The sequence below is a fragment of the Electrona antarctica genome, assembly GCF_951216825.1.
Source record: "Electrona antarctica genome assembly, chromosome: 13".
Lineage (NCBI taxonomy): Eukaryota > Metazoa > Chordata > Actinopteri > Myctophiformes > Myctophidae > Electrona > Electrona antarctica.
The window spans coordinates 11,115,792-11,143,088 of record NC_136794.1 but is presented as its reverse complement, the minus strand read 5'-3'; the positions used below and the strand labels follow the sequence as shown (position 1 = coordinate 11,143,088).

At 41.5% G+C, this 27,297-nt stretch overlaps 1 protein-coding gene across 1 annotated transcript; it reads left to right on the top strand.

Moving 5' to 3' along the window:
* Positions 1-8,313: 8,313 nt before the first annotated feature.
* Positions 8,314-18,230, top strand: shox (shox homeobox). Its single transcript, XM_079518033.1, has 5 exons — positions 8,314-8,610; positions 10,189-10,397; positions 13,578-13,635; positions 13,926-14,014; positions 17,319-18,230. The coding sequence occupies exons 1-5, from the start codon at positions 8,361-8,363 to the stop codon at positions 17,562-17,564; spliced, it is 852 nt and encodes a 283-aa protein (XP_079374159.1). The 5' UTR covers positions 8,314-8,360; the 3' UTR covers positions 17,565-18,230.
* Positions 18,231-27,297: the final 9,067 nt, after the last annotated feature.

The following is a 27,297-nucleotide window of genomic DNA, read 5'->3' as shown; positions in this document are numbered from 1 at the left end:
CCGCCCCGTGCAGCCACCTTTTATTCAGAGCCATTACAGTCCTCCGTCAGAACGATGATCAGTAAAGAATTAACCTGATTACAGGCCTGTAATAATGTGCATTATAATGCCTGAAAGAGGCAGATGAACGCTGACAAGATATTTAAAATGACTGTGAGATGGTGGCCCTGCTGTTACTTTCAACGGCCCCCATTTCGTTTGTGACTCATTCAGTGAGAGGACGTGACAACATCCAACTTGATTGCGGCAGATACCTTATCTATACTGCGTATTCCCACTCATTAACCACGTAAACCCTATATATTTCGTTGACTGGTGTCCCCCAGGGGTTTATCCATGGCACCGTTCTTTTTTCCCATCTACATTCTCTTTGCCGAAAATAGCCGAAGCTCGCAATGCATCGGGCTGTGACGCTTTGGTTAATACGAAGCTTTGGTTGGTCATGTGGTTAATCACCACGCCCCTATATCTGTTCCCATATAATTATTTGCACTAATTGCATGCCATTTTTTGGACAACAGTGTCATGCTGTCAACGGTACATCTTGAACGAAAGTGTAAAAAAATAAATGACACACTTGCTCAGAAATGGGGTGTGTTGTCTAAGATGTCAAACATGTCCAAGTACTTTAAGAGAGAGAGAGGAGCTCTGGGGAATGCAACGTCCAGAGAAGTGGACTCTCTGGGTTCACGGCAGTCACTGATGGACTGGCCTCACCCTCTTTGGGCCGGTGGGGAGAAAGGAGAGATGAAAAGAGGTGAAATGATAGACATGTTTGATAGATGAGAAGCGGTGATTTGGCCCATCAAAGCTTGCCTTCAGCCAACAGACACAGCCTGCGGCGGAAGCCTGATCATTCTTACGAGGACAGCTTGCACGCGGGTGCACATGTATATGCACAAGTGTGCGCACGCACGCACGCACGCACGCACGCACGCACACACACACACACACACACACACACACACACACACACACACACACCAAGTGAAATTGTATTAATGTTTTGTTTTTTCTGGGTGTTTAAACTGGGATTTAAGTTCACCTGTTCACACTGAGAACACTAACACTTATCGAACACTAATCGAACACTAATCTCTAATCTGTGTGTGTGTGTGTGTGTGTGTGTGTGTGTGTGTGCGTGCGTGCGTGCGTGCGTGCGTGCGTGCGTGCGTGCGTGCGTGCGTGCGTGCCGTGCGCGTGGGATATTTGGTGAGGTAATGAGGGGAAACCATGGCGGGGGAACAGCAGGGTTTACCTCGACAAATCTGGACATTTGCTGAGTGTGTTCAGTGTTCGGGGTCCAGCTGCAGATGGCACCCCTGTCCAATCACAGAGTCGCCTCTAAAAATACTCCCTCCCTCGTCCTGCTGCCAGTTTGCATCCCAACCTCGGGCGCCTGTTCGCCCATGAATCTTCCCCCCCCTCCCCCTTTTCTCTCCCCCTCACGCGCCGCTGCCTCTCCACGCACAGTCCTGCTCGCTGTGTTTTTGTTTAGGTTTACTTATCCCGCATCGCTCTCGTATATTATATACCCCATCCCAGCCTTTCTTTCCCTGTGTCTTTGCCTCCTACGCAACCTCTACCCTGCTTATATGACTGACTATGTCAATCTATCCCAGAGAGATTATTAATTCTAATGACATCATCTAGTGAGGGACTTCTTTTTTTCCACCATATAAATCGCATGCTATAAAAGACTCTCTCCCTCTCTCTCTCTCTCTCTCACTCTCTGTAGACTAGACTCTAATTGCATGATTGAGAAAGTGTAGCGCCACTCTGTAAAAGCCTGTCTGTGTCAAATGGCTGCTCTCCGGCTAACACCAGAGGGACCCCTTATAGTCTGCTGATGTGGTGAGACACGCTCACACACAGTCACACACACACACACACACACACACACACACACACACACACACACACACACACACACACACACACACACACACACACAGACACACACACACGCACGCACACACTTAAACAGACACTTATTGCAAATGTACCTCATTGGTCTCCGTAGACGTTGTTAACATGTCTGTGGGATGGTTCCCCTGCCAAGGGTGAAGTTGATACATTCCCACATTAGCCAAATTAATTTCTGTTACAAGCCATGGAGCTGACTAACACTGTCCAATTTAGGTTTCATTTGGCCACACGATGCAGTGAATGCACAAGCACAATAATAATTTTGTCAATAAATGCGCAATATTGACGGATACTAATTGAAGTCGGCTTCAGAAAGCAACTGGTATACGCCGGCCATTATTTCATACAAATATCCTCTGCCCTCAAATGAACAATAAGAGTTATACCCTCACTTAAGGCGGCGTGTTTTCCCATTTTGTTCTGGGTCCACTTCCCCCACAAAGACCATGATGTAACACTGATGTAATGAAATGTACATGAGATGCCCAGACACATCCAAACAATGTATAAATCATAAATCTTGTTATCCTTTATTCACAGGTTCAGCTGCCCTCTGCACGCCAAACGATCAATGTCCTCATATTATCCTCATTCAGACTCCCCCGGTCCCATTTCCAATTCTCTCCCCTCCTCTCTCCAAGTCTTTCATGTTGCCCTCTGGGAGCCAAATAAAACATGGTTCTCCACTGCAAGCAAGGAGCTAAAATACCATGCTATCAGTCATGAATTATTTGAACAGTATTGATTTGTGTAAATTGTGCTTTATCTGTTGCATTTCCCCAGAGTCGGTGGCCATAACCATAACAGCATTGCATAAGGACTCTTTGTGATAAATACTGCCCTCTTACATTTTTTTCTTTTTTAAATCAAAGTGAAGTGATTTCATTAAGATGCAAGTAATGAATTAGTAGATGAAACCTGAAAGAAACAAACATGCAACAGAGAGAGAGAGAGAGAGAGAGAGAGAGAGAGAGATTGGTGGGGGTGTTTGATTTTGGAGCATTGTCAGTGGATTACTGTGTTTTCTCTGCAAATCTGCATTGCATTTAAGGGTATAATGTCAATTTCATGCCTTCTTTCAATCGGAGGCCCCCATGTGCCCTGTGGGTAGATAGCAGTTAGAGAATACACAGGGAGGAGTAACAATCCAAAAACGGAGACCAACATATTCCCAAAACATCCTGGTCTAGTGTGCACTAATGTTGAGCAGAGCGTGGTGTTTTTCATGTTGGATTCTTTTGCCCCCAAAGCCATGAGACAAGTCTTTTGAACGTGGAACATTCTGTATTCTCCATGGACCCTGGGAATTGCAGCACTGTGTGGAACAGGACCTAGTAAATGAAGGCAACGGATAATACAGCCACCATCTAACGTAGATCCTCTGACACCCCGCAGACACGCTTGAGGTTACTGAATTTGATAAACAAACCCACTATAATCACTGTCATTACCATGTCTGGGGGGGGGTTAAGTCCCTGTTCCTGGTTAGAAATGTTCATGTGCTGGATGAATCAAACAATTTCATTTTTTCTAGTTTGGGGTTGCATCTTGAAGCATAGTGGCATTACTGAATCAGTTTCATGTATACTATCTTTAATAGAATTGCATCTGCTCCATACAAGGTTCTAGAAGAATCTTTTAGGTTATGGAGATCACATATATACTCCTGCAGTGAGCAGAATACTACTAAGTTGCTTTTTGAGTTGAACATTTAAATTTGACCGTCCTCTCCAGGGGCCTATAGTAAGCCTATAATACCATGTTTTAAAGAATCACATTTCTCATATATTATCAGGGGGTAGAATGTCTCTATGCTATGCAAGAGACAGAAGATCTCTCTTGCACATGCACACAATATATTTATTTATGTATGTATGTATTTTACACAGTTTTAATTTAAATTCACATTTTTCTTTGACATGAAAACCGCGCCGTGTGCTAATTTACAACAACAGAAACGAATTAAAACAAAGCCTATATCCTCGTTTAACCTCTGCTGCTCTATTAACAAAGTCGTCATATTACAAGTCAAAGTAGCTTCCCCTTGAAAGCAGGAGAAAACTCTTGGCGAGCTTCCAGAACCTCAGATCATGGCGTTTATAGAATTGGTTCATTCCCTCACACACACACACCACACATGAGGGGATTATACGTCTGGCAGACTGAGCAGGTTCAAACGCTGTTGTGGCATTTGTCCGAGTCAGGCCTTGGGGTCCGGGCCCGTATCAGCTCTGCCTCCTCTCGCTGCTCTCATATAGCCCATTTTGAGCGGGAACCCCTTTTAGCTATTGAAAAATAGCAGATCTACAAGCTCATAGCGCGCCACCGAGTGGCGCGCTATGAACTTGTAGGTCTGCTATTTTTGAAAAATCGTTAAAATGTGCCTCAAATCTTTCAGAAAATTGTCATGATTTAGAAAACATTTTTTTTAAATTTCGACGTCATGAGGCCTGAATGGGATAGTTTCTGGCAGAACCCTGCCAGCCACACAGCCTGCAGGAGGAGGACTCCCTCCCCATCCCAACCTCTGGGCTGCAGGCTGCATGCTGCTCACTGTATGTACTTCCCCTGAATCAGTTCACAGTGAAAATTACCCTGTGTTCGGTTATAACCCTGAAAATCTGCTAATGTGACCATTTGGACCTGGAAGTGTCCATTTGGTACAGTCTGGTTAAATGAACACAGAGGATTTACTATATTAGCCTGCATGCAGGACTGACTTGTGATCAGTGGGTGCAATGTTGTCTTAATTCACTCACCACCTTCCAGTGCGTTCCCCTCCCTCTCTCTCCCGCTCTCTCTCTCTCTCTCTCTCTCTCTCTCTCTCTCTCTCTATCCACTCCCTCTTTCTCATTCTCCCCCTCCCATCTATCTTGCTCTCTCTCTCTCTCTCTCTCTCTCTCTCTCTCTCTCTCTCTCTCTCTCTCTCTCTCTCTCTCTCTATCTCTCTGTCTGTCTTGTCTTCCAGGCAGCACAGACTAATTTAAGGCTGCTGATGGCTTGATAATGTTCCAAAAGCCCATTTCAAACAGGTAGAGGGGAATTCGTCGTCGCATAATTAGCACTGGAAGGACACTCTGGACATGATTAGTTTTATGGGCAATAAAGGACACTGCTTGTCATCTCATTAGGCGACGAGAATTTAACTGTATAGCCAATTACCTCTCAAAGTAACAGTTTTCTACCTGCAGCCATGATGTGAAATTCTACTTAACACTCACAGCATGTCTTAAAGATTGCAAATAATGTCTGTTTGATTCCTCTCCCCCCTCTAATGATCAGCCCAATTATGTTGATTCTGTACCCTGGTAATTAATTATATCACCTCTAATAGTTATAAGCTCCTTTTAGGCAATGGCAGGCTGTATATATCGATATAGTTTGGGTTTTTGGTGTATATGGTTAGGTTGATAAGTTCTCAGCACTCAACCCAAACCCAGTGGCTGAAACAAAAGACATTCTAATGGAACTAGCTGTGTGTTTACATGGAGCGGAAGGACTTAGCTGTTGGATTTCTAATTCCTGAAGAAAATGCATGCTTTATGTGTTTTATGTCATGTGATGATATAATAACTCATTAGAAAGTATTAGGCTATATGCTATATTGGGAGAACATATATTTGTATTTATACAGAGAAATAATAATAATAATAATAATAATAATAATGAATTGTGTGAATCAATAATTTTTAGCTTTTATTATAGGCAATAGGCTACAATTACAAATAGTCCAAGATAAATTACCTTTATATATTGTATTCTCATGTGGAATGCTCATCTGTATAACAATGCCAAATAAGGTTTGTGTGAGGAGGATACAATAGTGCTGCATATATAGTGCTCCTTCTGTCTTATGGCCTCATGCTGCAAACGGTGATGAAATAAATAAATAAAATGCCAGGCCTTGCCTATATAGCGCACGCAACGCAACGCAGGGAGGGAGGGTGGGTGGGGTGCTGAAATCGTTGCTAATGCATAGAAAGTGCGAAATATGATTGAGGCGCCTTTAAGAATGTTTAGCCACTAAACTGTAGCGACACCAGCACCGCGGCTGCATAAACAGCATCCCTGTTGGATTTGTGCTCATGCATCCTGATATCTCCCAGAATGTTGTTGATTGGGCGCCACATGTGTACATCACGTCAATGCAGGGATGACGCGAAGTCTGCATTTTCCAACGTTTAAAAAAAAACACACACACACACACACACACAGCTATCCTTTGAAGTTCTACAATTAATGTCGCGCCGACGACGTGCAGAAAAGTGCTTTTTTTTAAATGCAGGGCTGAATGAATTATCTTGGTGTGGTGTGGTTTGCCACGCGGCTTCCTGGGTATTCTATATTCGTTCGTCATTATATCTTTATGTTGCAGGACACCTATAGGCCAATGTTTTTTGTATTGTTATCCCCCTCCCTATCTCATTCAACATTTTGAACAGCACTTATAATAATGTAGGTCTATCGATTTACTTATAAAGACTATTGTGAATTGTTAAAGCCTATAGAAATTGTATAATTTTCCTCAGTGGTTAACTTGCAGCATAACTCTGTTGGATTTATGATCAGATGTGCAAAAAATCCAATATCATTGCATTGTCAAAATGCACCTTATAGCCTATAATAGCCTACACAACAAATATTAATATATGACCTGCACACAGGCCATGCGTATAAGGGCGCATAAAAGGTACTCATTGTTATTTTTTATGACAGGGCAAATATAGATTGATTTCGTTCCTAGCCATGGCCACACACGTAGCAGACCTCATAAAGGCCAGTTTATTCCAGAATATACTTATTATGGAGGCACGCACACGACTGCAGCACAGATTTGCGTCTTAGAGAGGATTTAAGTCCATTAACAACAAAAGGCTGTATAGTTCATGGCACGAGGGACAGAGCAGAGAGAGAGACCCCATGCAGCAGCTCTGCTCGCCCGTCAGACGCAGTGTGTGATCAGAAGCGCATGGGTTAGTGATAAATGGAGAGTTATCAGAACTCGTCATTAGAGAGCTGAGCTGCTAGTGAACGGGTTCACACTGTCTGTCTGTGTCTGTCTGTCTGTCGGCCGCTAAGGGTTGCATTTTAGACACCCTGGGGACAACATGCTCCCAGCACGGCCTTTTGTGTTTGTGTGTGCTGGACTGACGGACGCCTTATACACATATAACGTCGTCGAGCCATTATATATAGGGGTGGCGTCATGCACTCTTAACATGTCCATGAAAATCCTGTAAAAGGAAGTTGTTTTTGTTCTTGTTCACTGGTGATATATGTAGACTATATTGATTTTGTATGGTGTAGGCTATTTGTAACTTGGAAGCTGATATGATTCAGTAGCTATATAGACCAAAGGGATTAGAATTTCAAAGTAGCCCAATTATAGCCCAATATAAGACCTCTAAGACCCATACCATTGGATTGTATAGTGTAGGCTAATTTATATGGGATACTTACCAACATATATTATATTATTATTATTATATATTATTTAAAAATATGCATACAAACGTTTTGAACATATTCGTTAGGCCTATTCAATTATCAGGCTATATAAAATGATAGAAAATCATCCGCTATTTATCGCCAGAATAGACTAAACCGGACGCTTAATTGAAAGAATATTATATAGGCATATAAGCCATGTAAAATGACAGGTCAAAACGTTATACCGTCCAAATGACATTTTAAATAACTGAACACATGGGTCTATAATTTTTGTAAAAAGTTTCAAAATAGTTGATATGATTTAGGCTAATCGTCTTCGATGTCATTCTCAATCAAACATATAGCGCAGCATATAACGTGAATTATTTCTAATTCAAAACATGTTTGGTTAAAAAATATGGCTTAAATAAATAAATAAAAATCTCTCAATACGTTATTAATAGGTAACCTGTTGGAGTTCTTTCGTGTTTGGTTTCAATTATATTTGTCAACTCAACAAACACAATTAATAAGAGGGGGGGCAGTTCCAGAAACTCCTCATTTGTAGGCTATCTCACGATCACGTAAATGAAATTATCGCCGAATTAATTAAATGTAGCCCATACTTCTTTACTAGGCAGGAGTAAGTCTCCCTAGGCATTTTAATGACCCATAATTCAATTAACCGCCTCCATCACATCATTGATTTCTGGAAAAGCTGCTGAAAGTTGAATTCTGAAAAGTCGAGCCGCCAGTAATTGCTCAAGACACAGAGAGATGGGGGCTGGGCTGAAGTGGCCGTGTGTATAAATAGTGTGCTCTCAAATACACAGTCATAACAGCAGGAGTGATCTCACCTCTTCTCCCACCCATTCCATATCGCTGCTAGCACCAAACCGACGCACCGAGAGAGCATAATAGTAGACAGTAGACAAAAGGCACACAACTGCTTAATCTTACGGTGGATTCCCGTGTTTATCCCGGACGTCCACTGAGCCACAATGGAAGAACTTACGGCGTTCGTCTCGAAATCTTTCGATCAGAAGACCAAGGAGACCAGCAAAGAGAGCATCACGTACAGGGAAGTTTTGGAGAGTGGCTTGGCGCGGGCGAGGGAGCTGGGCAACTCGGAGACAAGCCTACAGGACATAACGGAGGGCAGCCACTGTCCCGTGCATCTGTTCAAGGAACACGTTGAACTAGAAAAGGAAAAACTGAATAAGGACTTTAATGGTTCGAGGACCTCAGAAGGTAAGTTTTGTTGTACTATCTATCCCCCATTTTGTGCCGGAAAATATGTCTGAAGTGTGCAGCAGTCACTCAGGGCTCGGGGAGCAACAACCCGATCTCAAAATGTGCGTATAGCGAAAGTCCGTGGCAAGTTTGGTTTGGATTGTATAAGAGCACACGTTTTCACTTTATTTAGGCTTTCTTCATATGTACCGTATTTAGATTTTTTTAACGGATAGGTGTTGCATGTAAACGAAACCTATAGCCTATGGCAGGCTATAGTCTAACACGGGCTAAAGCATGATGTCCATCGTCTTAACTATTTTGTTGAAGCATAACAGCCTACGCAGAAAACATCGTATTATACAACAGCTGGTAATTCCTGTAAACGTTATCATTAATCCTATATCAAAGTTGCAGTTTTCAAAATATATACTCCTCTGTTAGGCTAACGTTACATATAGCCTAATTGTTTATTAATTGCATTCGAATAGGCCTATTTTCTACTCGGCATTCAGTTAAACAGGGTATAGTAAATACTTTTATTTGTAATATGACATTATACTTTCTGCAGTATATTGATCAGTGTAATTATTATAGTTTACAGCAGGTGCACAGTGTATGTCAGCTTTCCTTAAATACACCTACATCACGCAGTAGGCCTGCCGCCTTTACGTTATTGTCACACATGCAGGATTACAGGTGTAAAATATAAATAGGCCCTATGTTAAAAACAATACTGCATTCACGCATAGAAATTGAAATGGGAAATAGGCCTACATGATTTCCCAATAGAAAATGACATATTCTACAGTGATGTTGTATAATAGTTTAGATTGGGAAATATTGTGTAACGTATATGTGTGCAATAAGTTGCAAACAGTAATAATAGGTAAACAACAGTACACAACATGTATTAACATCAATGCTAAAGTTAAAAGCATAATAAAACAAATCTTTATAGACCCTTATAGCCTATATGTGCAAATAATCTGCACATTTTAATTAAAAGAAAATAACAAGGTTTGCCACTGTTGTTACAGAGCCTATAAGACATTTACAAATGCCGTGCAACTAATTTGACCTCTAATTCATCTCGATAGTCCAATCTCCTTTGCTCTTTAAATCCATTGTACTTGTGTATTATAGCTAAGCGTATTGCATTAATGGGTATAATTTACATAATATGGGTCACTGCAAAACTGTTTTTTTGTGGAGGTAAAATGCAGGCATAAGTTATCTCACAAGTCATATAGAGCGATATAGTCACTCCATCGTCTATTAGGCCCATGCTTGTATAGGCTGCGTGTGTGTGTGTGTGTGTGTGTGTGTGTGTGTGTGTGTGTGTGTGTGTGTGTGTGTGTGTGTGTGTGTGTGTGTGTGTGTGTGTGTGTGTGTGTGTGTGTGTGTGTGTGTGTGTGTGTGTGTGTGTGTGTGTGTGTGTGTGTGTGTGTGTGTGTGTCAGACAGAGTGTGTGAGAGAGTGTGTGTGAGGTTTGAGTGCATGAGTGACAGCTCCAGGAGTGTGCATGCGAGTAGTGCGATATAGACGTCCAGACGTATATTTATTTGTTTTAAAATCCCACGGATCATTTAACAGGGATATATGAGTGCAAGGAGAAGAAAGAGGACGTGAAGTCGGAGGACGAGGACGCGCAGAGCAAACTGAAACAGCGGCGGAGCAGGACAAACTTTACCCTGGAGCAGCTCAACGAGCTGGAGAGGCTCTTCGACGAGACCCACTATCCCGACGCCTTCATGCGGGAAGAGCTCAGCCAGAGGCTGGGCCTGTCCGAGGCCCGAGTGCAGGTAGGATGATGAGGATGATGATAATGGCCTCTCTAAATCTGGGCCGCGAAAACTTTTCCCATGCATGTCCGAAATGTATAGACGATATGTTTTTTTTTTTTTACCGCTTTGGACCCCTATATCTGAAAAGATGTTGTGCCATGCAGGGAGGGACCTATAGTTGCATGCAAGTGTTGTGTTGTTAAAACGTTTCAAACGATATTAGATTGTTTTGTTTTTTGTTTACATTTTTTTCCAAGGCGTATTTTTTTTTCTTTTTTGGAAAATTATAGCTCGCAGCTGTGCAGCGAGGCCTTGTTGTGAGCCGTTGTAAAGTGGTTGAACTCAGTTTGACGCTTTTTGAACTATAATTTCGCTGGGGACTTCCCTGGAACCCCGTCATCGACCCGTGGGGGTCCCCGGACCCCACTTTGAGACCTATACACTCTAAATCACAGACCAGGCAGGCCTATATGATCTCTCAACATCACGGAATTACGGATTTTCTTTTAACGGAAATGTCCTCCTGTGACAAATGAGTGGATACACAAAGGTTTATGGAGACGGCGTCTCGATTCATTCATTCCCAAACAGCCCTTCTTTGACAGGTCCATGCGGGAAATAAGATGGAACGAACACAATATTAGAAATCAAACTTGATTGTTGCGCAATGTGTAGCCTATTGGTTAGTAAACATTCACTGTCCCATTTTGAAATATTATAAATCTTTAAATAAAAACATTTGGTGAAAAATATTATGCAATTATAATAGCCAATGTTTCATGGCCAATTATTCAATTATTCTATTTTTGCTAGATGGTTGTTTTGGAATATATGCTCCAACTTCTAATTAAATTAAGTCCATTTATTCAAGTGTCTTATTGACGGATGCATAACCATAAAGGAGGAATGGGCCTAAGTTGTAGGCGTAAAATACATATTATTTTGTAAGCAGTGACTGTCAGAGATATGAGATATGTAAAACGGTGGAAAATGCGTAATAAGCCCACATAGACTACAAATCATGCATGCAACATTTCGCTGCATGCAGGCTTACCTGTTTGAGTGCAGACAAAACAAACCCCTGATTATTGATGCATGCAAGGGCTTAATACTTCAGACGAACGTTATTTTTTACACCCAAGATTAAACAACCAAAGTCCACGCGCCTTTTATAGGCTAAAAGTTTAATAATAGCCTAATCTCATTTAGTAGGCCAACACGTATTTTTTTCCCTCTTTTTTGCATGGTTAGTGCAAAACGGCCTTGATTTGCATTATTTTTGCTTCATGACTTGCAGTGTATATATACTGATTTAATTCAGAATCAATCTATCTTCAGACAACTGAACCGTCAGTGAAGATAGCCTTATGGTGAGCCTGTAGGCCTACAGTACCTCAATGGTTGCACCAATTGCTTATGTTATGTGCCTTGGAAAATCTTACCACGTCATTAAAATTAATGAAGAGATTGAATGGCTGCTTCAGGGGACACGCTTTTATGTCACTCACCTCGTTCCACTGCTCATTTTCTTTGCAATATCTGCCATTGGCTTGATGTACTGTTCCCATAAAAACAGATTAGAAATAACTCAATTCCATCGCAACTCTACTTGCTGTTAAACTATCTTGTTGGGCGAATAAAGAGACATTAGAATCGCATTGCGTGGAGACGACCGACTACCATTTTGGGAAACAAACGGTCTTGATTTAGGCTAATTCACTCGCTTTTACAGCGCGGGCTTTAAGGACCTTTCTTTTAAGGATCTTTTCGTCTTTTGTAGAAAAGATTTAAAAGAAAAATCCTTCACAAAGCAACCATTTAACATGATTTAATCCCAAATCTATTGAAAGTGAATTTCATAGCGTGTTGCTGATCGAAGGTGCACTGCATGTGCACACTGCGCGTCTAGTCGCCGAACAGAAGCCCTGCACTCCGCGCAGCTGTCAGGAATCTAATTGAAAGTTATGAGAGCTTGGTGAGGAGCGGGCAGTAATTCCATTACGACTAATATCTTTCGGTTTCTGGTGCAGAGCTAAATTAAATGTCATTATTCACTGTCTCTAATAAAAATCAAAAGGAAATTAGATTAGGGTATTTGTGAAGCGCATCATTGAGTGGTCCTTAATGAAGAAATAACTGTCTGAACCAGTGTAGTTCACTTTGCTTAACATACTGGCACGTAATTGGAATTGATCCCGAGCTGTCTAATATTAGTCAGAATTTATCTAAAGTTTTTCTGTGTCAATACAAAAACGCCTCTGATTTTTATAAACACCTTTATTTTTCCTTTTCTACCATGCCTCTGTTATTGCTTGGGCTGGTTCTGATATATTGGATTACAAAACTGCCCAGGCTATAGGCCTATATATTATAGCCCATATATATGTTCGTGTTTATTTACAAAATAGGACTATTTTTTCACGCATTTTAATGTGTAATAATAATAATAATAATAAAAAGTACAACATTATAATACATCATAATTAATAGTCTAGCTAGGCTAGGCTACTATTGCCAGAATCTTGTCGTATAGCCTATACACAAATCATGAATGTGCTATTATAAACAGCAAGCTACGCACTTTAAACATGGCAGTATGTCAATAGTGTATTGCCTACTTTATCGACACGCGTATTATTGCTGTCCCATCGACACATGTTCAACGACGTTCTTGTAACTTAAAATGGCCCCGGCACCTTGAGTAATTAGTGTGCGCCCTTTGTGGTCCGCACAGTCGCTAATTCTGCAACTGTAAATGATAATCATTATAGGGTCGGAGGGGAGAGGAGATAATGGGATTCAAGGAGGCAAATTATGTTGATGATGATTAACAATAAGGTGTAGTATAGCCTACAGCCGCTGCTCCAAGCTAGTGAGCAAATTGGTCGATGATGGTTAATGGAGCATTTTCAACCTCCATATCCTATAGATTTTTTTTACGCCCCCTAACTATTTGATTAACTTGGAAATTATTTTGTAGCTAAAGGCTGTGGGTTGCAGACTGGCCCCTTTTATAGCTATATTATAAAATTAGCATATACGGTAGGCCTGCTGAATATCAATTATATTATTAATACTATTATTTTAATCAGATATAGGCCTATATAATATAGAATAAGAATGATGAATGAAGTTTTTTTTTTTAAATTTGGTATATTGAATTTCTGTGTTTAATAGGTTATACGATTTCAATTACAGGTTTGGTTTCAAAACAGAAGAGCAAAATGTCGAAAACAAGAAAACCAGATGCACAAAGGTAACTATTTAGGTAATGTTATATATGTTTTTACTTGATTAATACCTTGTGATTGTTTATGTTATTTTTTTGTATTATTATTTTTATGTTGATTCTCCTACCTAGCATTTTGAATTTGAATTTGAATTTGAATTTAAAGCCTGTCTGTTTGTAACAGAGTGGGCCTTCTTATGTTAGCAGAATTCTTAGTATTTTAACTATGTAAGTGGAAATGTGTAACCTGCTGCCTCCTGATCTCACTGTACAACAACTGTCTGGCTGTCTGACAGACATCTCTCCCTTCTCCGCAGGTGTTATTCTGGGCACTGCCAGTCACCTTGACGCGTGCAGAGTAGCTCCCTATGTCAATATGGGAGCCCTGCGGATGCCCTTCCAACAGGTAAGGCCGCATGCATGCACATTCTCATATCCAAATACATGGGGAGTTAACAAGGCTCCAAGAAGCGTTATATCTGTAATTGGTGAACCATTTTGAGAATGGGCCGTTTTGAGAATAACTTGAAACCACATAATGAATGTGGCCGTTCAGACGCAAATCTGTTAAGTGCGTAAGCCTATAATTGAACGGTATCAATGTAGGCAGTGTTGCGCTTTCTTAGCAAAAATATTACTGCTCAGCATTTTGGAGAGTATAGGGAGGTGATCCACTCAGAAAATCGGGGGAAAAAAAGGCAGATGAAATCTCTGTTTTGAGAACGATTTGGTGTGTGCGTGTGTGCGTGTGTGTGTGTGTGCGTGCGCGTGCATGTGTGTGCGTGTGCGTGTGCGTGTGTGTGTGTGTGTGTGTGTGTGTGTGTGTGTGTGCGTGGGTGTGATTGTATTTGTATGCATGCGTGTGCATTTGAGTGCATGTGTGTGTGTGTGTGTATATGTGAGAATGTGAATGGTGGAAACTGGAAATAGATAAAGGCCTGCTTTAATTATAAAAATCAAATCTCTTTAGTCTTACATAATAGATATAGAGCCAGTCAAAACCATACTTTCTGTAAGTCTATATGGCCTCGTAAATTGTCTTCTTGAGACAACTTTGGCACTATATAAATATTGATTGGGGGAGGAAAAAAAGTTAGCTATCAGATGTAATAAATCACTCTGTACGTACACGCTACATGTGTGTGTATGAGATGGGTGGAAGGAAGAACTCAACCTCAGCTCACTTTTTTAATACCTCCTGCTTGTGTTGAGGGGGTCAGTGGGGGAGCATGTGTGGTGTGAACTGTGAAGGGAGAGGAGAGGTGGACAGACATTTGATCTGCTGCTATAACTGCACAGTAAAAAAAAAAGAAAGAAGGGGAGAGTTATGGCTCCATCTTTATACACTCTCATAGTTAAATGTACACTCAGGATATCTCGGTGTGTCTTTTGCATCCATGGGCTCTTGCGTTTGTCTGCCTCACCCCTGTGAAAAAAGCCCCGGCCTAATTAAGCGGCAGGCGCGAGCACATAAAAGAGATGATGAAAGGAGGGAATGGAGGGGGTTCTGATGGATATTGGCGTTGAGCTGCGCTGGCAGGGGTGGAGGCACGAGGCCTGCATACTGAGAGAGGTTCAACTCTATACGAGGCTGAGACAAGCACCGTGGCAGCGCACGTACTGTAGGCCGCACCGCACCGCACCGACACTTCACACCAAGGATATCACAATGCACCCGGTGGAATGGGAAAGGCCAGTCAAGACACACACAGATAGGTTAGTTATAGGCCATGTGTGTGTGGGACACATATACAGTATGTAGGTTAGTTATAGGCCATGTGTGTGTGGGACACATATATACAGTATGTAGGTTAGTTATAGGCCATGTGTATGTGGGACACATATACAGTATGTATAGGTTAGTTATAGGCCATGTGTGTGTGGGACACATATATACAGTATGTAGGTTAGTTATAGGCCATGTGTATGTGGGACACATATACAGTATGTAGGTTAGTTATAGGCCATGTGTATGTGGGACACATATATACAGTATGTATAGGTTAGTTATAGGCCATGTGTATGTGGGACACATATATACAGTATGTAGGTTAGTTATAGGCCATGTGTATGTGGGACACATATACAGTATGTAGGTTAGTTATAGGCCATGTGTATGTGGGACACATATATACAGTATGTATAGGTTAGTTATAGGCCATGTGTGTGTGGGACACATATATACAGTATGTATAGGTTAGTTATAGGCCATGTGTATGTGGGACACATATATACAGTATGTAGGTTAGTTATAGGCCATGTGTATGTGGGACACATATATACAGTATGTATAGGTTAGTTATAGGCCATGTGTATGTGGGACACATATATACAGTATGTATACGAATGCATGTATGGTCCACAGACAGTTACACAAGTTTGCACTTGCATGGACACACAATGTGCAATATGCCCATGCACGCAGGGGGCGCACACGCATGCACATGTGCACGCACGCACGCACGCACGCACGCACGCACGCACGCACGCACGCACGCACATACAAACATACACACGCACATACACACGCACATACACACACAAATGTTCACCACCTGTTGGGGACTGATCAGTTTCTGTCATGTCCCTTCCAATTTCAGAGATACAGCTCCAGGCAGAATTGCTTTACAAATCCGTTTTCATCGGAGAGTCGATTTTTGGCGAGTCATTCTGTGTTTTATTTAGACTAGATTATGAAGAATGTGCATCCGTAGATTTGTAGAATTTAAGTTGCTATTTTGAAACCGGCAGGCAAATCAAATATGAGGAGAGGCTCCCTGTGTGCAGCAGTTTGTGTTTGGGACTCGTGTTATTGCAATGCTGAGCAAATATGAATATAGCGTGCCTCATGAAAGGCACATTTTGTGGTTTATATTAATTTTCCCATTCACTTAAACAACTTTAATTTTAGTCAATTTCAGTGTTTTAAGGCATTTTGAAATCAAGTTAAGTGAAAAATTGGTCGAAATGGCTAGCCAATAAGTTAAGACTGCATGTGACTATAGCCTACTTTGCATGAAATTAAACGTTATTTGCGTTGGATGAGACATGGAGAAACAGTGTAGTTTTCCTACTGCTTCCTGCGGTGTTTGAAACACATGAGAAATGGCATGAGGCAGCTCAGTTCCCTCTATGAAGTAAGAGGATGCCTAATTTTCACCTACTTCTCATAAAATAAATGCCAAGAATGTGAAACTGATATTCTTTGCTCCGTTTGACTTCGTCTTCCCTATGCTTAGGAATATGTCTGGATAAATATTTATAACTCCAAATAATGTGAATGTTCTTTTTAGTGCAAAGTTGTTTATTTATGCAATGGAATACATTATTAGAGGCAGTGCATATTTCATATTTCCAAGGGTATAATGGAGTTCTCACTGTGGATTAAACAAATCTGTGCTGGATCCTAGAAAGCCTTTGATTCTCGACTATTAAATTGGATATGGTGTCTGAGACCAATGTATGATTCATTAACTTTTAGAATAGCTGACATGAAAAAGGGGCTAAAGCTCAGGGCGCAGCCCTTAACTATTTTCTTAGAAAACACACTGTAAGCAACGGCTCTGAGGGGGTAAAACTTTGACGGGGAAACTTAATAGTGTCAGACTGTGAAACCTAAATCCTTGACTCTCTTCACACACACATGGCCTGAGGGGACTGGTGGGAAGGGAATGACTAACCCCTGGCTTTGTGTTCTGGCTGTCCCACAGGTCCAAGCTCAGCTCCAGTTAGAGGGCGTGGCTCACTCCCACCCCCACCTGCACCCTCACCTGGCTGCTCACGCCCCCTACCTGATGTTCCCGCCCCCTCCCTTCGGACTACCAATCGCGTCGCTGGCCGACTCGGCCTCGGCGGCGGCGGCAGTGGCAGCAGCTGCCAAGAGCAACAGCAAGAACTCGAGCATCGCCGACCTGCGACTCAAGGCAAGGAAACATACCGAGGCTCTGGGACTCTGACCCGCACCGGGCTACCCCTCCGCTCGCCTGATGCCCATAATCGCCTCTCACAGGAGACTGAGCCTGTGAAAGGGCCTTGACACTCACAGCTAAAACTAAACTAAACAAAAAAAAAAAACACTGAGCGAGAATGAAAGGGAGAAACGCAGACACACAGAGAGAGAGGGGGGAGAGAGAGAATGTGTGTGAGAGAGAAAGGGGGTGAAACAGTGGAGGAAGGAAGAAAGAAAAGAGAGAAAAAATGAAAGAAAGAAGGAGGGAGCGAGAAAATTGTCACAAAACCAGCTGCCAAAACAAACCACTTTTAGAGAACGGTAATTAAATACCAATGAAATCACCTTTTACTTTTCGCCCAACAGGCAGGACTTCTACGGGGCCAATGGCTCAGTCCACTCCAGGCACAGATCACAACCCCAGGACCGTACAAACACATGTGGATGTCTGTCTGAGGGCCGGGCCGGGCCGGCTGTTCAGACGAGGAGACGTTCTTACAAAGCAAAGTGGCAGGCAGCATGGGGCAGCAGCAGGGTCAAAACTAGAGCTTCACTGACGCCGTGGCCCGCCATGTTGACTTTTGCAGTGGCTTGAGCATGAGCTGGGGGGGAATACAACAGAACCACATACCTTGGAGACATTGGAATGGCTCTCACTCTTAGGACCCCCCCCCCCCCCCCCCCCCCCATCCCCACCACCGCCTCCCCTCCACATGCTCCCCCCCCTGCCCCCCCACCCACCCACCCACCAAAAAAAAGAAAATTAAGAAAATAGCAGAAAAAAGGCCATATTTGTCTCCAACCACTGTGTTCCCTGCTGCTGCCAAGTGCATGAGTACCAATGGAGGTTTACAGACCTTTATGGGGCTGGCCTCTGTCCCATATCTTTATGCTCAACAACTGTTTTTTAACACTGCCATGCAAACATGCCAACTATACCCTTCCTCATCCATAAAGTGAAAAGTCGCTGGCCTCCATTAGGGTTTGATGTCCGTATGCTATGGACTTGTGTTATAACAAAAGCAACAAATCCTTTCTTCTTTTTCCCGTGGAGGGAAGAAACATGTTATTCTGTGTCGCCGGGCATGTGCCAGAGAGACTACGTTTTGCATTCTCCGAGTCCTCACATTGCGCTCTCTCTCTCTCTCTTTCCTGATTTATTTCTGTTTATTGTGCTGTATCCTGGGTAAAGAAGTGAAGATAGCCTTTGCACTCCAGGTCTTGTATGTGGGTGTTTACAAATAGCACTACAAGCAGACTACTTTACTAAATGAGGGGAGGGGTGGGGGATTTGATATCATCATGTTATCAAAAAAAAGGACATTATCATGGATAAAGGGTATAACTGCGCTCTTTTTGTTTTGTTTTGTAATTCTGAAAATATGAAGAAAGCATCAGTTAAACTGAAATGCAATGGTGTGCAGTTTAAGTGCAATACTGTAAATAGGAAGAAAAAAGTAAAACAGCTAGCAGTTAATCCTCAATGATAAAGAGACCCAGTGATTTTCAGTCTTTTTTTAAGCACTGATATCGTTGGAGTGTTGAATTACTTTGCCAAACACACCAGTTTTTCTAAGGCAGTGTATATTATGTTAAGTTGAATAAACACATCCACAACCATGTGCCATATCCCAAATGAACTCTTATGTATTCATGACAGTTTTATATACATCCGGTATAATTATAACTTGTTGAGGTAGACACAAGCACATTTTCAGGATCAAAAAAAAAAAAAAAAAGGAAAAATAGAAAGAAGCAAACAAAATACCCCCAACTTAACTTGATTAACATCTGTGGAAAAAGACAAACAAAAACAAAACAATGTGAAAATCCCTTTGCAAATGTTCATTGCAAAAATCAACAAATCCTTATTGTAAACCAAACAAAGCTGTTAACTCTTGTTACATATGCCATTTCATGGTTTGTTTGCCAAATAATCCATAGAGTTAAAATTATTGAGAACATTTGGAATGTTTTAAAATAGTTTTTTTCCCTCCATACTACAGTTATTCTTTGGGGAACTGTTAAAACGCTGCGGTCAAAGCGACCTCACACACACGTAGATCCTAGCAAGGTCTACCTCTAACAATGTACAACCAATCTTTTTCTCTGTTACGAGACCTCCATCTAGAATTGTTTATCTATGTCTCTCCATTTTAAATTAAACATATGGGTGTTTTTAATTTATTATTTTGTCTCAAAGTTTATGAAAGATTAAATAGTTGAACTACGAGTGTACATTTTTTTACATGGCTTTGCATTTATTTTTGTATGTTTCTTTGTTTCCTTTTCTTTTTTTAAGTGTGAAATTTGAATTGGGAGGTGTGGCTGTAGTGCTTTGTTTGCCTAAAATGTAGCGTGTCCGAGTTTACAAACATTTCAGGGACGGTTGAATTTAACAATACTCCATGGAATTTGTTGTACCCAATACCCACCAATTATTAGCATTTCATATGCAAGCATGCCTAAACATGAATCATCATACAGTTTATGTTTTTCCCTTTTGATTCACTAAATATGAATGTACATCTTGTACAAGTAAACTATCAATAAAGTTATAAATATTTGTACTTGAGTTTTAAAATATATTTCTTAGAGCTTTTGTATCATACAACGTTTATTGTTATGGACAAGCCCTGCACATGCAGTGACACATGGCTGTTGTGGAATAACCGGCGGCGGGAACCTTGCAAAGCCTCTAAACAAAACAAATACATTAAATAAATGGAGAATTCTAAAATCACAAATTTGAATTGATAGTGAAATATGAGAGAACATTCACGAGACAATGAGGCCAGTACGAAGGCTATGTACAGTTGGAGGCCATCGATATTGTCCTTTTCTTTTTGCTGAGGTTTGCGTGATCTGCGCAAAAGGACAGTTAACCAATTTTGGGCGGGAACCCCTTTTGGTGTTTTAAACATTGTTATAATTTAGCTATTGAAAAATAGCAGATCTACAAGCTCATAGCGCGCCACCGAGTGGCGCGCTACGAGCTTGTAGGTCTGCTATTTTTGAAAAATCGTGAAAATATTTATTTCAGAAAACTGGAGGATTTAGAAGGATTTTTTTAAATTTTGAGGTCAGGCCTAAATGGGTCAAATAATAAGGGACAATATCGGTGGCACCCAACTGTAGTCACTGCCTGCATGTCCTGGGTATACAGTACATACTGAGGCCAGTACGAAGGCTATGTAGTCACTGCCTGCATGGGTATACAGTACATACTGAGGCCAGTACGAAGGCTATGCAGTCACTGCCTGCATGTCCCGGGTCTACAGTACATACTGAGGCCAGTACGAAGGCTATGTAGTCACTGCCTGCATGGGTATACAGTACATACTGAGGCCAGTACGAAGGCTATGCAGTCACTGCCTGCATGTCCCGGGTCTACAGTACATACTGAGGCCAGTACGAAGGCTATGCAGTCACTGCCTGCATGTCCCGGGTCTACAGTACATACTGAGGCCAGTACGAAGGCTATGTAGTCACTGCCTGCATGGGTATACAGTACATACTGAGGCCAGTACGAAGGCTATGTAGTCACTGCCTGCATGGGTATACAGTACATACTGAGGCCAGTACGAAGGCTATGTAGTCACTGCCTGCATTGAGGCCAGTACGAAGGCTATGTAGTCACTGCCTGCATGTCCCGGGTATATACAGTACATACTGCATGTGTATCGTGCCATGTTGTTTCTGATGCACAGCAGCTGTCTCGCAGTGAACCTGTGAATCAATATCAATATAGGTCTAGGTCTGACATTCTCACAGACTCCATGTCAGTTCGCTCAGCTCATCACATCCAATCTGAGCCGCACACCAACAGAGAAAATTGAGCTGCTATGAAATCCAGATGCACACCGCTCTTCTGCATTGACCCCAAATCTGGAGCCCAACATTATATCTACTCTACTCTCTCCCTCTCGGTGCCTCCCTCTCTCTATATCTGTCTCTCTTTCTCTCTGTCTTTCTTTCTCTAAGCCCCCCCCCCCCCCTTGCCTCTATATGTCTGCCTCTCTACTCTCTCTCTCTGTTAGTTAAAATGACAGAGATAGTATTGGTATGAAAAGTGGGACTGTAACTTTGTCAAATAGCCGCAAGACGGCTGTAACCGGAGCCGGGAAGCCTAAAGGAAAGCAGGAAAATAGTAGGCAAGCAAGAGATTTGAGGGATATATATAGGACATCTAATCCTCTTTGAGCTCACTATACTTTTTTTTTCTTCCCAAGGAGCAATCTTTCTCCCTTGTTTCAATGGCAATGATTAACTTTGAACAGATGATACAAGAAGGTCAATGGCTAGCGTATGTTTCTGTGTATACATCTGCATCTGAAATTATTAACTACCCCCCTCCCCCCTCCCCCACCCAACACACACGCAAACATAGACTTACACGCCCCGTCCACTTGTTCTACCCGCACATACTAAATTTTGCACGTTCATAATGGCAGGCCTCTTTTTTTTTCAAGTGTATTAGCTTCCTTTGGGAACTTAAATCCAGATGTGTGTACACAAAGTAATTACAGCATGTGGTATAGTGCCCTATTGTCTGAACCCCATGCAGGAATTAGCTCAAATGGCGTCCTGTTGAGCCTAGTACCCCCTAGAAGGTCGTTGCACGTTTAATTTGTACCTCTGTGCTCATACATCAAGATTGAGTGATATAGTCGCAGACTGATGGCTCCGTATTTACCCAATGACCCTTTTGGCTGGGGCCCGCTGGGCCAGGTCTGGAAATAACAGCATCCTTTTATGTGTACTAATAATTAGCTAGGCACACACAGCCATCCATCAACCTCCAATGAGCCATGGCTGCTTTGTCAACATGTTCAAGCACATAAAGCTATTTATGTTGGCTAACAAATACTGAATAATATAATAATAAGAACGGAGTGAGTGTGTGTGGTGGTGGTGAGGTGAAACGTGGCTGTGTAAAGTATTTAGTGTACAATATGCCTAGTCTTGAATCATTTTATTGTTAATGAGCATTTGAATTCATTTTCTCATGTACTGTATATAGCCTAGTAAGTAATGTGTGTGTTGTTTTCAGAAGCACCATTGGATACAAAACTAATGTCCCTGTTTTACTCAATTATAGTTTTACTTCAATATGATTTCTGTCCTTTGGCGAATATGCTACGATTCACACACATTTGAATAAACATTTTGATATCACATACACTAAATAGTAGAAAGCTGTGTGGTGCAAATGCAACATTGAAAGATGAACATTTCGTAGTCTGGGGGTTTTGGGTTCCATTGTGTGTGAACCATTTATGTGAACACAATTGGTCCGAAAAGAAAGATGAACATTACAGACCCACAGAAGTTTCAGCCGCAGTGCTACACCGCACCAGGCCTATTAGTCAAGTGCTCTGGGGGTCACGTGATTTTTTTTTCTCCATCACATTTCATTCTCATAATCCTATTTAAATGTCACACACAACTATGATCAGAGGGAATGTGAGCTGTCATAGACCCATTGTAAAGCTCAGGAATGCCTTACACAGTGTGAAAAATAAGACCCAAGTTAGGGCAGAGAAGACATGCAGTGGATATCGGTGCTCGCATGATATTGTCATAGCTGAAGATTTGTTATTTTCAACCATCGACACCGCCATACTACAGAGTATAAAGGATTTATTATCTTATCATGTTGCTGCTTCTGTAAAGACTTGAGCTGAGCTACTAGGCATGGCTGACTAGTAGGTTCCCAAACGGTGTGCCGAGACACAGTGGTGTGCCCTGAGACAAATCCAGATGTGCTTGGGAGTTTGTGTCAACCACACATTGTTATTATCTACTGTACAACAAGTTATGAATCTTTATGAATTTACGATATCATATCATGTGTGCACTCCTTTAGATATATAGAGGCACATTATATTGCCTAAAAAGATACACACACACACGCACACGCACGCACGCACGCACGCAACGCACGCACGCACGCACGCACGCATGCACACACGCACACACACACACACACTTTAACTACATTCAACCTGGTGCTCCTTTTGGGCATGTAATTAGAAGAATATTTTAGAACATCAGTAATATTTTTATTTTTAGTACAATGCATGGCGAGTGCGACACTTTGTGAGCTTCATGTAGATTTGCTATTTTTGCTATGAATAGGGTGTGCCTTGAGATTTTGACTTGCCCAATGGTCTGCATTGGGCACAAAGAAGCTGAGAACCGCTGCTTTAGTATCACTATACATTGTACTACACTGAAAGTGACCTTTTGTTTCATATTAGGATAAGTTGGTTGTGAAGTAACACCAAGTAAATCCCCTTCCAGTGGTGTCAGTATTAGCTTGAAGCAAAGCCACCCAGCGAAACCTCAGCTGAAAACAATCGAGTCAAAGTGCTGAAGTCACTATAGCCAACCATAGATCAAAGCCCGCCTTTCGACACAGTTTGTTTGGGTTAGACTTTGGTTTGCTTTGTTGGCTAATGCTCATAAATGTAGCTGGAGTCAACAACAGTGCAAAAGTATATTAAAACTAACATTATAAGACTAGATCAACATTTTGTATTTTTTCACAGCAAGAACATGGGGTATCAAGTATTTACACATTTTTAGGAGTGCATCAAAATTTCATCTGATATGGGCATAAGCTCACATTGACCACATTGTTTTTTTATTTGCAGTTAAAGTATTCAGCTTCGACCGTGTTAGTTATACAAATAAATAATCAATTATTTGTCCACTCACAATATAATGTCCCATATATTTGAGACCATTACTATCTGCTATGAGGCCCATCTATAAATATTGAAACTTAAAACTAGACTACTCCCTTTAGCCAAGGTTACGATATACGCAAGCCATGTGTTCTGGCAAGTATAAAATGAGATTTCAAGAAAGTGATATAGTGTTATGATATCACTGCTTGGCTAAGAGATGATACTTCACATTCTTGGCTCCCCTTTATCCATGCACTTCCATCACATGTATTTATTGCATACATATACATTGATTAGATATATTTGACTTAAACAATAACAGCAGTAATTACACTGCTAATGCAAAAAGGGATGATAAATTATGTGCAGTTATCTAGTACTTGTCGGGGCAAGTTTGAGTTCTGTTTGGATTTGACTGTTTTCTTTGGGTTTGCAGTGTTCCGTTTGGCCCTGGTTAGAGGAGACCTCGGGTTGCCGAGTGTCGTTGCAGCTCCATCCAGTGGGCTTAGAGTATTTCTGACTGGATCTTTTGCTGTGTTCTCCTGTCCGCCTCCCTCCGATGGAAGAGCATTCAGCAGACAGTATAACCAAGTAACACACTGTTTGACACACAGTAAATCTTGGAATTTAACATAATTTGATTAACTAATTTAATTTTTTAATGTGCACTTTTTTTTTAAAGATTTTCTCTTTTTTTTCCTACCTTTATTGATAGTACACAGTGGAGACAGATAGCCAGAGAGTGTCACACGCGGCAAAGTCGGACTCTGCATTCGAACCCGCAACACGCCGTCAAGCTGTGTTACAGCCAATTGCTATTCGTGGCACATGCGCCTGAACCGCCAGACCAGCAGACTCCTTTAATATACACCCTTGAGTGTAAACAATATACAGTCCTGAGTCTGACTTCATTTGTTCTAGTATGAACAACTAATGAAATATTCACTGACCTAAACAATCTCACAGATCATGTTGAAAGAACTTCTTAAGTTTAGTTATTGACTTACACTGAAGTATATTTACAGATTCAGGGACATAGTTTAATTTCTTGTCTTGGTTATAATCCCCTTGTTTTGGAGATGTTTTCTGTTGCAGTTACAACAATAACACTAGATCAAATTGTTTTATGAAGCCATTTCTGTCATCTGAACACAAGTCCATCAGTAGAGCACTTAGTTCCATTTTCCTCAAAGCACTAAACTATGTTAGATACATAATTTGGCTGAATGTAGTCACTGCAATAATGCATGCTTTGCTTTTATATGAATCAAACAGTAAATGTATATTGTTTTGTTGTTGCTTAAGATTTTAATGCATGTGTTGATAAATCAACAACAACAAAATGAGCATTGGGTCAACAGTTTACAGTGAAACAGGAAGAGGAAAAGTTCACCAAACCAAATTAACAACAGCACTTCAATGTCATAATCTAATGTTGAAATGTCTTCTGCTGAAGTCTTGACTCAGAACATTTATAAAAAGGTTAGCCTTTACTAGAATATATTTCAAAGCTATTTTAATTACCCAACTTCAAACTAGTTTTTAAACAAAGAGAGAGAGAGAGAAAGGGGAAAAAGTAATTAATACTGCCATTACTCCCCAGAAAACAGCAGCTTACTTCCAGTGTAAGCTGCTGGAAGTAAGCTGCTGCCTATATGTGGCTGCTGCCTATACTAGGCCTATATATGTGCCATGGTATCCGGAATGCTCACCTTAATACACGCTCGCCCTCGTTTTCTTTTCACACCGACCACTCGGTGGGGGGGTTCATGTATTCTTGTATTTGTTTTACTGAGAATAAGGTTAGACATTTAAGGTTAGGCATAGGCATAGGCATTTTACTGGGGTTAAGTTTAGGAATAGGGTTAGGTTTTGGCACCGTTTTACTGAGGTTAAGGTTAGGAATAAGGTTAGGATAACCGTTTAAGCATAGTCTGTACAGTCTGAAAACCCACCTCTTCAGACTCTAACTTGGCCCGTAGCACTTGCCCTAGCCCCAGCAACCTTACAGGCATAAGCAAGGCTCAACTTATGTAACTTAGATATAGCATTTTATGTAGACATAGCACTATATAGTATATATGCGTAGTTCATTATATAGATATTCCACTGTTACGTTCATAGCTTACGGTTGATTCATGATAAAAAAAAATTGTGTATATGATGTATTGCCATGTTTTTTGTTCTTGCTTAATGTAAGTTGCTCTGGATAAAGTAAGACCGTCTGCTAAATGCCTAAATTGTAAATTTTTGTTTACTTAGGTTACGTTTAGGAATACCAGGTTGAGCAGTTCCGCCGGCTGTACGCCCGGGGTGACTGTGTTTTGGCTGGACCGCTGAGCCACGGCCCAGGCCGGGGTGACTGTGTTTTGGCTGGACCGCTGAGCCACGGCCCAGGCCGGGGTGACTGTGTTTTGAGGTGAGCTTTCCAGTATCCTGTGCCACAGCCTGACACTCCATCTGGCCATACGACACTAGTCAACATCAGTTGGCTAGTAAACACTAAACGCTTTGGCAGCTTATACGATAGTTGATGTGTTATTTTACGTTTACAAATAGGCTACTAAAGCCAAATGGGCAGGCAAATATGATTAAGTGGAGAGAAATCAAAACAGATGTCAACAGTAAACATAAGCATTAGCAACCATCCCAACAGACCATCAGAGCAGATTCCAAGGCCTCTAGCTCCAGTGTTCAAGTTTGTTCAGATGACCAGCTGAGTCTCAATTTCACATTCCGCAGACCGTGCTAAAGCAGGTGGTCTCCGGCCGCGACATTTTAATTACATTTATCATACATCGAAAGGAAAATAGATTCAACTAAATTAGATGCTCATGGTACAAAAATAGATTTTTGTATTTTGTTTTTGATATTATGTATGGCTTTTTTTTGCCTTTATTTGATAGGGTATACAGTAATGTGACACGAAAGGGGGAAGACATGCAGCAAAGGCCGACGGGCTCGGGACTCAAACCCGCGGCACGCCGTCAGGCTGGATTACCGGCCTAGGCGCCTGGACCGCTCAGCCCAGGCGACAAAAATAGA

Bases quoted from the DNA above. Each gene is read 5' to 3' on its own strand.
- shox (XM_079518033.1), top strand. From the start codon at position 8,361: ATGGAAGAACTTACGGCGTTCGTCTCGAAATCTTTCGATCAGAAGACC. The intron at 10,398-13,577 runs GTAGGATGATGA...TTTCAATTACAG, and splicing joins TGTCCGAGGCCCGAGTGCAG to GTTTGGTTTCAAAACAGAAG. The intron at 13,636-13,925 runs GTAACTATTTAG...CCTTCTCCGCAG, and splicing joins AGAAAACCAGATGCACAAAG to GTGTTATTCTGGGCACTGCC.